The sequence below is a fragment of the Leuciscus leuciscus genome (genome assembly GCF_965113295.1).
Source record: "Leuciscus leuciscus genome assembly, chromosome: 5".
Taxonomy (NCBI): domain Eukaryota; kingdom Metazoa; phylum Chordata; class Actinopteri; order Cypriniformes; family Leuciscidae; genus Leuciscus; species Leuciscus leuciscus.
In genome coordinates, this window is record NC_138729.1 from 18,985,326 (window position 1) to 19,000,165 (window position 14,840).

The following is a 14,840-nucleotide window of genomic DNA, read 5'->3' on the forward strand; positions in this document are numbered from 1 at the left end:
CGTTATATTTCGTGATTTTTATGAAATGATTTATGTAGTATTAAAAGTGAATAAATACTTTTATTTTTGTTCTTATGAAAGAATGTGAAAACCCTTAGATGTAAGTGGCCATTCACAAAGGACACATTTATGTGTTTAAAAAGAGTGGAGGGGCCAGAGATGTCCATCTGACCCCCTGTTCATATACAGATGTGATTTTGACTAAAAAGAAAAGATGGTAAGCAAATTATTGGTTAAAATCATCATTAATTATCATTCAAATTAGCATTAACTCCTCTATCTGCATCAATAATAATTCAGTTATTGCCAGATAACATATTGGTTCCTTTCTTATATATTATGCAGTGTTAATTTGTATTCTTTTTGGTTTGGTGGTTGTTGTTGGTAGATATTAGAGATGTCACAGTGAGGACATTTTCACACTGATAATTAAACTTGCGATAACACCGGGGAGTGGGTGGACTGCTTTTGAATGGGAGTTTCTTTTCACTTACACTTTTGAATTTGCAATCACGTATAGGCCTATAATTTGCGGACATCAGCAAGCCGCTATTGAAATCGCTTTTAATGTCAAGTAAAGGGATCGTAGTTGATCCGTACATACCAGGCACCATTGTCAAAACGTGATTCTCGGATTAGTTGCAAAATGTAACTATCATAGAGCAAATGTTTGGTCCTGTCAATTTAAAGGGTTAGCTCACAAAAAAATCAAAATTCTGTCATCATTTACTCGCCTGTTGTTACAAACCCGCAAAACTTTCGTTCGTCTTCGGAACACAAATTAAGATATTTTTAATAAAATCTGAGCCAGTTCTGTACTCTCCGTTGACAGCTACGCAACGACCACTTTGACACTTCAAAAAGTTCATAAAGAGATCGTAAAGCTAAACTCTGAATTGAGAGGTTTAGTTCAATTTAATAAAGAGACACAGTCGCTTTATATAATGAACAGATATAATTTAGGCTTTTATTCACTTATAAACATTGATCAGCATACATAAACAGAATCTCAACCGAACCTGCTTGACGCACAAGAACAAACCTCATTGGTTCTTGCTTAAGCTCAGATGTGCTGCGTTACACACAAGAATGAACCTCATTGGTTTTCGCACATCAAGCAAACATTCTTGAACTTCCGTTTATCATAACTGATGTGTGCGTTGATGAATGTTTATATGTGAATAAAAGCCTACATTAAATCTGTTCTGCATATAAAAGCGTTCATGTCTTTTCAGAACTTTTTTACTAAACCACACAATTCTTATGGATTAGTTTTACAATCTCTTTAAGAACTTTTTGAAGTGTCAAAGTGATGACCGAATTTTCGTTTTTGGTTGAACTTACACTTGAAGAATTCAAGCGATTTTAAACCGTACTAGAGCAAGAAGACACAAACACTCGATTTTAAACCGTACTAGAGCAAGAAGACACAAACACTGAATTCCATTCTCTTTCTCTTCTGTTTTTGCTTGAACGGAAACGTAAACAATTGGGAAAGAAAACGCACACGTATCATTATATTGGACCCATACGTTCGATCTTAAAGTGACAGCAGACTTATAAAGCTGCTGCTGTCTGTGTCCTTAATGTTAATCAAACACGAAAATACAAAGAGAAGATCACTTAAAAGATTTAACAAATACTAATTATATTTAATTTATACAGTGAAGGCAGTGTTCATTTACATTTGTTTATTCAATTTCTGTACCTGAATACTGTTAAACTCAACTTTAAAATAAAGCTCTGTTATTTCATCTTTGTTCTAATTTATTATTTTCTATGCAGATATACTCCCCTACAAAATCACCCCAATCATTTTAAAATTAATAATTCTTTCCAAATAGAGCTATTAAAGTCATCTGGTGAAATTGTTTTTATACAAAAATATATATAAAATATATATTGCAGAAAAACGATATATTTTATAATGTCAGTTTTTTCCAATATCGTGCAGTGATAAGTGAAGTAAACTCAAATTTACACTCACCAAGTGCCAAATGCAAATAAAAATCAACGTTGGCAGGTACAGTACATTTAAATTCTAACAGTGCAATGTTTTGAGAACATCATTTTAAATAAACATGATCGACACTTGGGAAAGTTGACGGGCCAGTTCTGTATCATCACGAAAGTGTAAGCCTTGCCAATTTAAATTCAACCCAAGAACATGAAAAAATTGACTCAACTCATTATTTGCATGCTGTTAAGGAAGTTTAAACATCCGAAGCACACGCCCAGAAAACGGTGTCTCAGACAGCGTGTGAATATTGAGCTCTTTCATGTCTTTTTGCGCTTGAACGGACAAATTCACACAGTTGTCAAAAAATGCCTGTCTCGGCAAGTATCCTAGTAAACATTATGAACGGAAACAGGTGAGAAAGAAAACGCATGTGTACACAGAGCTCGAAATTAACTTTTTTACTTGGTAGCACTGGTGCTCCCCATTTCAAAAATGTAGGAGCACCCACCAAATGTGACGTTTAGCTCTGCCAGTAGAGCAGAATGACAGCATCCTGGCGATTAAAAGCCTTAATAATCGAACCTGATGAACCTGATTTGTTTGCCACACACTTGTCCCTGCATTTTTTGTGCTTGGCACTCTCTCTCTCCGTGTTTAACCAAGCTTGCGCGCTTAAAATGTATTGATTCAGTTGCGAACGCTGTGTTAGCTGCAAATTCTGTCCCACAGGCTTTACAGTGAACGCAATGCATTGAACCATCAGCATAGCGGAGCCACTCGAAATCTTTTAGCCACTCTCTCCGAAAGCTGTACGATTTCTTTTCAGCTGGTGGATCCACATTAACCACATCACCAAATCTGTCAGCGTTCGTTTCATCTTCTCTCTTATTAAGCCTTTTAAATTTCACGTGGTAGACAGCTCCCTGTCACGTGACAACGGAGCGCAGTGAAAGGGAGTGGGAGTGATTGACAGCTAAAATTAACCAATCTAAAATCTGCTTTAAAGTTAAGAACGTAAGGATGAAGTTTGATTGGTTATGTAATGTTGGATAGAATGATGGTCCGGGCACCGCGTATCAGCGCACATAAGGTACACACTGTGCAGTAGGCATAATTTGCAAACGTTTTGTAGAGAAATGAAAACAGGTCGCACCAAAACCATTATTTGCACTCACACAAATGCTCCCAAATATATTTTTAGGTCTCACAGATTAAATTTCAGGAGCATATGCGACCAAATTGGAAGCAATTTCGAGCCTTGTGTACAGTGTGTATCAGTATATTGGATCCGTGCATTCGGTCTTAAAGTGACAGCAGGCTAATTGACTTGCTGCTGTCTGCTTTTTTAATGTTAAAAAACACTCACTGCTCTTGAATGAATTACTTTTGTTATTCTATGTTTAATCTATTTTTCGTTTACACAGTAAAGACTATGCAGTGTTATATTACATTTGATTAGATTAATTGAAATTTTGGTGTCATGCCTGTTTTTGTTAAAACAGTTTCATGACCGAAATTTTTTTTTTTTTTATGGCCGGTAAAGTCACCGGCCATTGGCAGGTGGGGCAAAATGTCAGTTCTAGGCCCTGCTCATGCTGTTTGGAGCAGAGCAGACGCTTTCAGTTTATATTTCCATAAAATAAAACAACAACAGTGGGGGCGGTGCCACGGTGGCCAAGTAATGTAATTACACCGGTTACAACAACTACCGCACCAAGCCTAGTAGATAATGTACTCTTTCTCCATGTCCTCCACCAGGTGAATGTTGCTGTTTTATCTCTCATCACATGTGTCTCTGTGATGGACATGGAGACAGCTGTGTGTGAACCACGTTACCAGAATGGTGATGTCCACCATGAGGAGCTCTGTCCAAAGCAGCCCACCGTTCTCAAGATCCACCTCTACCACAGCAGCCAGAGCGATGCTAACTGCACCCCTCTGTGTTACCCACCGGGAGAGTATGTCACCGAACAGCTCATCATCGATGCTGCCAAGGAGTGCGGTCAGTTATGCCCATCATGTGATTATAGAAAAGAAGTAAAAAAAAAAATGATTTAGAATTTATAAAGTAGATATGAATGAAAGAATAATAAGTTGCACTGTGTTCCATCCAGATGCAATGTGATAAATCCCTTCCATGGAGACTGTGACAAACGTCCCGTGACATGATTTTATTGGTTGCTTAGTGTCTGTATCTTAGAGTAGGCCTGGCCACTGTGAAGTTTAATTTATCAAAAACTGGGATGCTCACTGCTGTGCATTAAACAAAAATTATGCTATTTCACGCAACATTTTCGATTAGGACCGTTACTGAAAACTTGTCACGTTGCTCCTGTTTAGGACAATGTTAAAGTGATTTCCCTGAAAAAAGGGTTTACCAGGCTAACATTATTTTCTTCTTGCCCATGTACTCAGATTTATTACTGATAACACAGTACCGTCAGTATCTTTTTTGTTTGTTTGTTTCTTAAAATGAGATGTAATTATTATATTATATTATATTATATTATATTATATTATATTATATTATATTATTATAGGTTATTGCAAAAACAGTCAGTTATTTGTGGCATGCTCGGGATTCTCACATTAATCAGGTGTAGTATTGATGGCTTATATAATAAGATCCTGTCAGTCCACCTGTGTTTACTGTTTATAAAAGATAAACATCAGCCCAGGAGCCATCAGCTCATCCCCAACAGGGTATTGGTGACAGACATGTGATGGTCTTGACACACTTTTTTAGCTGACTTTCTTTACTGCTAAGCATGGTGCTGCTATTAAAATAATGTAAATGGGCTAGTAAATGAATCTGTGATTGATGTCATTTATCCTGTGAAAATGTACAGAAACACCTTGTCTTTATTTGTCTATGCACTGAAGAAAATTCATTTTTATTGCATCAGACATCAACTAATAAATGCATGTTAAGGTGTGAAGTACATTTAACACTGAACTTATAAAATGTATAACAAGCCTCAGCAAATATTTGTACAAATATTTTAAAATATATTCCTGTGATGGCAAAGCAACATTTTTAGTGTCACATGATCCTTCAGAAATACTTATATTATGCTAATTTGGAACTCAGAAAAAAAAAATTAATACTTTAGTTTAGGGTCGAATTCTCACTATTAACTAGTTGTTTATAAGCATGCATATTACTAGGATATTGGCTGTTTATTAGTAATTATAAAGCACATATTAATGGCTTATTCTGCATGACCATATTCTTCATCCCTAAATCCAGGAACACTCCACCGTTTTTTTAAATAGGGCTTATTCACCTTCTTTCCTACATTTAGATAGGTGGGCAAATGCATTGTTGTCTCAGTGCATGCATTGTTTTAGTTTGAGAGGGTCGGCGCTAGCTTAGCTTAGCTTAATGAATGGAATCCTTTGTTGCCAGCTAGCATGTCCTGAGTAAAAGTGATAAAAAACAAAACAAACCTTTTTTTATTTAATTTTTTTAAACAGTGGAGTGTTCCTTTAACAACTACCTTACTAACTATTAATAAGCAGTAATTAGGAGTTTGAGGCAGTTCACTCAAAACATTTTTTCGATTTTTTTCACGTAGTGTAACTGCGTAGCCTGTCTGTGTTGCACGTCACACGCATCACACACATGACCAGCGTCGGCCAATAGTGAGCCTACGTGTGACGTACAACACAGACGCGCTGCGCTAAAACACTACGTGAACTAACTCGAGGCCCAGAGAGAAGGAAATTAATAGTGGAATAAAGTCATTATTTTTGTTTGATTTTTGCGCACAAAAAGTATTCTCGTCGCTTTATAAACTTAAGATTGAGCCACTGTAGTCACTTGGACTATATTAACGATCTCTATAATGCATTTTCTGGGCCAGCAAGTTATAGTGTCGTAGAAGCCTATGGAGGAGTGAGACAGCTCTCAGATTTAATCAAAAATATCTTAATTTGTGTTCCGAAGATGAACGAAGGTCTTACGGGGTTGGAACAACATGAGGGTGAGTAATTACTGACAGAATTTTCATTTTTGGGTGAACTAACCCTTTAATAGTTAATGGTGAGAACTGTACCCTAAACTAAAGTTTGACCAAAAAAAGATTATCAATGTTGAAAACAGTTGTGCTTAATTTTTTGTGGTATCCATGATGCATTTTTTGTTTAGGATTCTATTCTGAAGGATCATGTGACACTGAAGACTTTGGTTCTTTCGTAGGGAACGCTTCTACAAATGGTGTCCCCTTCCCGAAGTGCAGTTCAAGGGAGCAAAAATGACATTTGGAATTCACCCTTTACCATCCCAGTAAAATATATTCAAAATATATTCAAATAGAAAACGGTTATTTTTATATTTAATCTTTCACAATATTACTGTTTTTACTATATTTTTGATTAAATAAACTTTTTTTTAAAAAGCATGAAATAAAATCTTAATTATTGACCGGTAGTGTAGATGAGGACAATTCTATTAAAACTAAAGTTAACCTCACAAATTGACTATTTCGCTGTTGGACCATTGTTGACCATCATGATCCATTCCCTAGTTTATATGTTTTGGCATTTCTTACTTCACACTGGATGTTTTGGTGTAAAAAATTGTTTTGCATCTATGTTTGCCGTTCTTTGTTTTTTATGTGTTGCTCTTGAGCCTTAGGGCTGATGTTGTGTCTGTCTCTCTTGTCTCACTAGCGTCTGTTCTTTATGTTCATCTGTTTCTCACAGGAGTTACACCAGTCTACTGCAGCCTGTTTGGACTGTACAGAGAAGATGAAGGGGTCTGGTTATCACCCAATCATGTTCTCCATTTACACGAAACAGCCAACGAGAGTTTGTTATTTAGAATTAGGTAGTGCACTATGCTCCATATTTCACTTAATTAACCTGGTTTATTTTATTTGGCCTTTGTCCTCTCCGTCTCAATGTTTTGTAGCCTGCAGTTTAGTGACTGCGATATTTCCTGTCAGGTACTATTTTCCCGGCTGGTATAGTTGTGGAGCGTCTCGGGCGTACCGCTATGGAGTGACAAAGGGATCTGAGAGTCCTGTCCTGGATGACTATGTAATGTCTTACCTCTTTGCTCAGGTGAGGATTACCCACGTCAGTTTTGCAATAAAGAAATGACCTTTAATTGTGAACTAAGTGTTGTGTGCTGTCAGTGGATACTGAATCACCATAGCAGTGTTTTACAGTTACACTTCACTTGGCCTGAAATCTGAGCATATCTTGCGTTATTGAGCACATTCATATATAATTTAATTGCAGTTTGGCCTAGATTATCTTCTCAGAAAAGAGTCAGTCTTGGTTTCGGATTTTACAGTGTTTAAATGTGAATTACGCCACTGTGTATCTGCACTGATAAAGGCCCCTATTTACTAAACACATGATAAATAAAGGAAACTCAGCTGCCCGCTCTCTGACTCTATACTGAGTGGGCTGGTTTTGTGGCGCCCGTTTGTCTTCCACTAACAGTCTGTCATGCGATGACTGTAACTGAGGGGAAGTTGATTGATCTGATTTTTTATTCCTAACTTCAGCTTTTTAGTACAGCTTCCCATGCAAAATGCATCCACAATGCTGGACTATAGACTAAGATTTGTTTTAAATGTCATCTTTGAAAAAATTACTATTTATTTTTTTGCGATTTACGTTTTAATAGGGTTATTAAACTATTAGTAAAAATGTACTTTAACTGAGCATAATATTTCATGTAAATGTAGAAATAGAGGAAATAACAGACCACTAGGAGGCAATCAGAATCGAGAATTGCAGGGAGCCGTGTAAAAATATAAAAGAATGATGCATGTTCTGTTCTAAGCATGGACAAGTTTGTGAAAGGACTAGGGGTGTAGCAATACCCTAATGTCACGATTCGATACATTTCACGATACTGAACTCCCGAAACAATATTATTGCGATACTCTAAGACATATGATAAAAGTTTAACAAAAAATGTGCTGTTGATTAAAATGCTACATTTGGTATTACTTTGTGGGTGGAAATGAATAGGCTTGGACTTGGTGTTTGTAACCCAAGGACAATGGTGACATCAGAATAAAAATATTCATGATTCTGAAGCTGAAAATAAAGAATTATTTTAGACAAATATGCTTGCACTCTGTCACTGACTAGATATATTTAAAATAATATAGGCCACTTTTTACACAAATATTGCCCCATTGCATTATTATACATTATATTCAACATTATATGTAGTAATACAGACACTAAAACTCTGAAAACGTGATTTTTTTTTCTCACACAGTACTTTTTATTTTGGGTGAACTATCCACGATACATGCATCAGTGCCAAGTAATCGTAAAGGAGATAATGGATCAACTTCAAACATCACGACTACCAAAACAACGTGTCTGCACCAGACACGAGCACTGCGGCGCGACGTGACAAAAGCAAATAGAACCCATTATAATCAGTGATGCTGTCTACACTGGATATGGCGCGACACGACAAAACCCTGACAGGAAACTGATGCCCCGTTCTATTTCTGACGTGCTTCAAGCGCTTGCACTACTTCTGACACAAAAGAAAAAATGGATTTGTAACGTTCGCTTTGTTGCGTCCTGTGTAGACAGCCTCAAGACAAGAAAATATGATGAGGCATATCTCGTCCTCGGATTCACCAGTACAACGGTGAGTAATGAAGAGTGACCACAGTGTGTTGCGTGCCTCAAAATATTAGCTTCTGGCAGTATGAAGCCCAACAAGTTAAGATGCCACTTACAGACCACTTAAAAAGCATCCTGTTGAAGTTAAGAAGTTTTAGTACTGTATTAATTGTCTTTCAAATAAATCCTATAGGATTTTGCAAGCAAGGTCGTGTCTCTAAAAGAGTCTTTATGTGGGTGCGTGCTGGTGGAGGGGCTTGAAAAAAATTTTTCTCTACAAAAGGCAGGCCCAAAAGAAAACATTTGGAAACCACTGTCAATAGGGGAAGCTGTGCTTTAGCGAAAGTCATACAACCATCATGTTGAGTTCATCCAGGTAAAGAAGAACAGGCTTATGGGGGTTTAAAATTAAGCTGCGATGTGTTTGGAGGTTCACTCTGTCTAACCCCATTGGATTACATGGGTGTATGTCCTTAAAAATTACAAGTCTAACACAGACTGGAGTCATTTTGAAACCCGTTTTTGAGGCAGCAGCTTTGCAGTGTCATCTTGTGTACACTTATCAGTCAGTCTGTGGCTGCTCTGTTCATGGTTGATGTTTTCACAATGTATGTTTGCTTAAACCTGCTGTGGTTTTCTCTAGCACACTCGTATTAATGCACAGCAGTGTCATAGTAGGTAGTATACAATGAAAACAACATTGTTTGCTTACTGATGTTTGTTTGACATACTATCAGTAGTTTTATAAATGGTGTTTTTCTGTGTAAAACCCCAGTTCCATGGTGACTACATCTTTCTATTGGGTTTAAACGTAACATACTCTTAACTGCACTTAATATCATTAACCCAGGGTACTTTTTAGATATAGGCTGATATCGGCCAGGCTAATTAATTGGCTGATAATACAAATTTTGAGATTATTGGTTGGTGACAGAAAATGTGCCAAATTGGCCAACAATTTGACAGCACTGTAAATAGATAGTGGACAGTTTCATTTGTTCAGTAAATATTGTGTAAGTTTTCATTCCAAGCAAATTTGTGAACATCTATCATTAAATAGTTTTAATTATATCAGAATATTGAACATCATCTACAAATATCAGTTTCTGCATATAAAAAAGAAATCATAGTAGTTGACCACTATTTTTAACTCTAGGTTAAAGCTGAAATATGTAAGATTTTCTATGCTTAAAATGCATTCTGTTAACCCAGAATTATTACTCCTTGACTACTAGTTTGCCATTCATGAGTTTATTTCCCCCAAAATTGTAAACATTGAGCCTCCCAGGCACCATCAAATCATTGTTCGCTCAGATCCGTCAGTCTTATTCCAGCTCAACCTTTGGCAAGAGTTTGGGGTGTGGCTACTGAAGCAGGCGGAGCCAGAGGGTGTTTAGCCGGTGTGGGACCATCGGCTGTCGCGTTACATAGGAAAAGACATTCAGCTTTGGTTACAGAAGTGCAAGTCATAATTTGCTGCATTTAAATCTTCCAAGATTAAACATGTCATGAACACGACAGCGAACGGGATTTTACGTTGCTACGCACTTTCATCATGCACTCGATCAGTAGACAAAGGCAATGTTTACTTTGATTCCAGTAGACAGCCTCAGACAGTTGTGGTGAATAAAGACAAATGCGTGTGGTGCGCATCCTTTCTAAAGGATTATAGCTGCTGAAAATTCAGCTTTGCCATCACAGGAATAAATTACATTTTAAAATATATTAAAATAGATCACAGTTATTTTAAATTGTAATAACATTTCACAATACTGCTTTTTTTCTGTATTTTTGATCGAATAAATGCCCTCCGGTTTAAACGTGGCCTTAACTCTTGTTTAATAAAGGTGTTTAATCATTGTTCCCAGAGAATTACTGCCATGTCATTAATCTCTCTCTCTCTTTTTTATACTGTAATACTGATGTGGGGTTCCCCTCTCTGTTTTGTGTATGCAGTGGAGGAGTGACTTTGTAAACAGCTGGGTAAAGTTATCCAGTGACCATGAGGTTCAGGAGGAGTGCCTTGGCATGGCTGTGCTGGACATGATGAGGACTGCCAAAGAGAAGCAGTGCTCCCCACTGGACATCTACAATGACATTAGGTACCAATAATGGGATGATCTACTTGATATTTTGACCTGTCAATGTATCATATCTACGATGAGTCCATTTAAAGTTATGATCTTTCTTGCCGAATTTTGCCGCTTTTTCTAAAACCTGCTTTGTTGTCTGAATCCAAACCATCTCAGATCTCCTAATTCATCATAGACATTACTAAACACCTAAATTACTAAACACAGCAACATGCACATGACAAATCAAAACATTATCCTGAATGTGTGTGGAAACACACATACACGGTTTGTTTGTGCATCAGTATAACAGACACACACGCACTTACTTTACGAGTCCTGTACGTCACTGCAATCGTTTTTACCTTTATTACAATTCGCAACCTTTAAAACTTTACTATCGAGACTCTGGCTTGCTTTATTCAGCCAAGAAACATAGTTTGTGTATCGTCTGGGCATACAGTGGTGGGATGTTTGTGGCTCGCACTCTTCAGAAACAAACACAGAATATGATCGAGCTCGTGTTTTAAAGCAAAAGACACACTGTAATGAATAATTCACTGAAAACGCATTGCGAATCTTTATTCTCTCTACTATCTCTGATTTAATAAGCCTGTTTTTTTTTTTTTATATTAGTGCTGTTTTGGACTGATTCATTGTTTGAATGAATTCGCCCACTGGATCATTTGACCGAAAACTCTCCAAGAGGAACTGATCTGATCGCAAACCGAGAAGCGAAATAGGGTTAAAATAGAAATGTCCACCTACCAGGGTTTCAGGTGCTTGCACCATTGTAGATGCTCAGTGTGATGATACTCCCGACTTCTAAGATCATCGGCTGTGTGACGTAAATTACATTAATGACGCAATTTCACGTGCTTCAGTATTTATTTGCATACATTTATTTGCAATATGTGCGTTGTGATTTTGAATGAATCTCACGTTAATGCGTTAACATTGACAGCCTTATTAAAACAAAAATGGGACAAAGACCTTTAAAACTTCCATCCATCCTACAAACAAAATGTGGTGTTTGACAGTAATTCTCATTTTCTGCTTAATTCACAGTTACAAGTCTTTCCTCCCTAAAGACATGAGGGAGCGAATCCAGGATTACCATTTTGTCACAAGGAAGCGCATCCGCTATCGCTTTCGGAAAGTCGTGCAGCAGCTCAGCCAGTGCCGAGCCTCAGCGCGCGACCTAAAGCTCAAATACCTGATCAGCCTGGAGTCCCTGGACTCTGGCTTCTACACCGAACGCTTTCAGGTCAAAGAGCCCTCGGCCGAGCAGGTCACCATCGTCATCTCCGCAGACCGCGGCATCCAGTGGTGCCGAGAACGACACAAAGACACACAGTCTGAGGTAACCAGTTTTAGATGTTGAACCTAAATGTTTTATTTCAAATTCATGAGTACTTCAAAATCACATGTTCACCCCTTGGCCATGCATATACACAAAGCAAGATCTAAACTTTTGTGATTGAAGTCAATCTGGTCTCACATATATTTGAGTGATTTGAGTAAATGTTTAAACAGCTTTAACTTTATGAACTCTTTGTGAAAGGCTGTTTGTTCTAGAACCCACTACCCACCTCAGGTGAAACAGATCTGACTTTAGATTAATAGAGGTCTAGTCAGGCCAGTAACTGTGGAGTGTTTTGCTTACTCTATTTTTAAATAGTGTTTTCAAGGCAGCACTGATGTTCGTCAAACATTGTTGTTATCCCTCTCTACAATGAATTCAAAAACCATTTAACATATCTTACTGACCACAAACTTTTGAAATGTAGTGTATTTAATATTTTTATATGAAGTCTCTCATGCTCAACAAGGCTGCTTTTTATCAAAAATGCAGTAAAAATAGCAGTTTTAAAATAACTGAGCATGATGAGTGAGTGTCATGACAATGGCAAATCGGCTCTGATGTGGCATTTCATTTATGTTGAACTAAAGCCTGAAACCTAAACCTACCTGGAACTTTAAAACAATTATTTTGCTGCCTTGAATGCATTGGCATATCCTGAAGGAAATACCAGTCTTGTTGTGTTTTATTAATATTTCTGTACTGATGCCAAAATTTAAAAAGGTTTCGTATTTAAAGAAATTTCTTAACACTATTGTACTTTCTCACAAGGACCTGCAGACATATTGTGATTTTGCGGAAGTTGTCGATATCAGTATCAGACAAGCCAGCAAAGAGGGAACCAACATGAACCGCATTGTCTCCATCAACAGACAGGATGGAAAAATTCTAGTAAGTCTGTTCTAACTCTCTGGGATATCCTTTAATTGTTACTCTATTTTAAAGGGTCTCAAAGTGCCTTTGAACTGCTGGATTTGTTCCTGCTATTATCTTTGAGAATATTTACAGATCATGCACTAATACTGGATTTAAATGTTTTTTTTCGTACAGGAGCTGGTGTTTTCCACCTCAATGGAGGCGTTGTCATTTGTGTCTCTAATCGATGGCTACTATAGACTGACCACAGATGCCCATCACTACCTCTGCAAGGATGTCGTCCCACCCCATCTGCTGGAGGCCATCGAGAGCTACTGCCACGGGCCGATATCGTAAGCACTACGGGAAATGCTTATGAATGACTTGCTATTTATTTACTCTGTTTTCTGTTCAGATTTCTCTAAACGATTTATTATAGAGCCCCATTTCTGGGACTTTATAATTAGTTTTTTCAGGTTTAGAAGATTTGCATTCATGCATTATTTTTAAGCGTCATCATTGTTTTCATTGCCTGTGTTGACAGAATGGAGTTTGCAATCAGTAAACTACGCAAGTCAGGGAACCAGAGAGGTCTCTTTGTGCTCCGGTGCAGCCCCAAAGACTTCAACAAATACTTCCTGACTCTTGCAGTCGGGGTACGTTTTTGCAAAGTGCCATTTTAATTACACAAAACATAATATATTATCAATTAGTAGCATTTTGTACTTAAGATCGAATAATCCTCCACTGTAATCCCGACCTTCATATACTACCAATCAAAAGTTTGGACTTGGTAAGATTTTTTGATGTTTTTGAAACCAAGGCTCACCAAGGCTGCATTTATTTGATCAAAATTACAGTAAAGTAATATTGTGAAATATTATTACATTCATTCTTATTTAAAATAACAGTTGTCTATTTTATATATAGTAAAATATTTTTGGAAGAAGTCTCTTATACTCAGCAAGGCTGCATTTATTTGAATTTAATTTATTTGTATTATTGTGGAAAATTATTACAATTTAAAACAGCTCCTTTATGTATTGCTAAATGTAATTTATTCTTGATGGCAAAAGCTGAATTTTTAGCATCATTACTTCAGTCTTCATTGTCACATGATCCTTCAGAAATCATTCATATATGCTGATTTGCTGCTCAAGAAACATTCCTTATTATATCAATGTAGAAAGCAGTTGTGCTGCTTAATATTATCGTGGAAAACATGATACTTTTTTATTTCAGGATCGTTTGATGAATAAAAAGTAAAAAAAGAACAGCATTTATTTGAAATAGAAATCTTTTGTAACATTATAAATGTCTTTAGTGTCACTTTTAACCCATTTAATGCATCCTTGCTGAAGAAACATGTTAATTTCTTTCTCAAAAATATCTTACTGACCCCAAAACTTTTGAACGGTGGTGTACATCAGCTATGTCCTTCTAAACATCCTGACAGTCTCTTGACATAATGATTTGTTTCCCTCAGGCGTATGAGGACGTAGAGTACAAGCACTGCCTGATCACCAGGTCCGAGAATGGCGACTACAATCTTAGTGGAACCAAAAGGAGTTTTAGAAGCTTGCAGGAGCTGCTCAAGTGCTACCAGAAGGAAACCGTAAAATCAGATGGTGTCATCTTTCAGTTTAGCAGGTGCTGTTCACCAAAGGCCAAAGGTCAGTACTGCACCTGATATTCTCATTATGGTTATATGTAGGGCTTGGCATTAACACCCGCCAAATGCGTGTGGATTTCAGTGGTGGCGTGTAATGCAGTCACTCCTACTAGCCACTTTGGCGGGTTGGATTTTATATAATATAAATTTTTCAATTGTAGTCTTTTAAAAATGCGTCTGAAATAATAAACTAAGTGCAATCTAGTTTATCGATATGGAAATATCTGAAACTCTTCTGCAGAATAGATACATAAGATACCAGCTGCTCGTTCTCTCCGACAGCGAGTTGACACACAAACCCTTTACTCA

The 14,840-nt window shown here is 37.2% G+C and overlaps 1 protein-coding gene and 1 long non-coding RNA gene across 3 annotated transcripts in view; one reads left to right on the top strand and one right to left on the bottom strand.

The window, feature by feature from the left end:
- LOC309498263 overlaps positions 1 to 1,398 on the bottom strand; it is a 2,322-nt gene extending 924 nt beyond the window's left edge. Inside the window, exons 1-2 of the long non-coding RNA XR_014205896.1 lie at positions 1,096 to 1,398; positions 1 to 1,042 (exon numbers count right to left, since the gene is read on the bottom strand). The exon at positions 1 to 1,042 is cut by the window's left edge and continues 924 nt beyond it. This is a non-coding gene — a long non-coding RNA (uncharacterized lncRNA). The remainder of the gene's footprint in view (positions 1,043 to 1,095) is intronic.
- jak2b (Janus kinase 2b) overlaps positions 1 to 14,840 on the top strand; it is a 41,210-nt gene that overhangs the window by 10,831 nt on the left and 15,539 nt on the right. The window contains exons 2-10 of one of the 2 annotated variants that reach the window (XM_082168855.1): positions 3,719 to 3,962; positions 6,668 to 6,791; positions 6,910 to 7,027; positions 10,526 to 10,671; positions 11,710 to 12,004; positions 12,776 to 12,895; positions 13,055 to 13,212; positions 13,404 to 13,515; positions 14,346 to 14,532. In XM_082168855.1, the coding sequence (XP_082024981.1) occupies positions 3,761 to 3,962; positions 6,668 to 6,791; positions 6,910 to 7,027; positions 10,526 to 10,671; positions 11,710 to 12,004; positions 12,776 to 12,895; positions 13,055 to 13,212; positions 13,404 to 13,515; positions 14,346 to 14,532 (1,462 nt within the window). In that variant the 5' untranslated portion in view covers positions 3,719 to 3,760. Of the gene's footprint in view, positions 1 to 3,718; positions 3,963 to 6,667; positions 6,792 to 6,909; positions 7,028 to 8,575; positions 8,595 to 10,525; positions 10,672 to 11,709; positions 12,005 to 12,775; positions 12,896 to 13,054; positions 13,213 to 13,403; positions 13,516 to 14,345; positions 14,533 to 14,840 lie in introns of those variants that run through there. The other variant, XM_082168856.1, reaches the window with a different exon arrangement.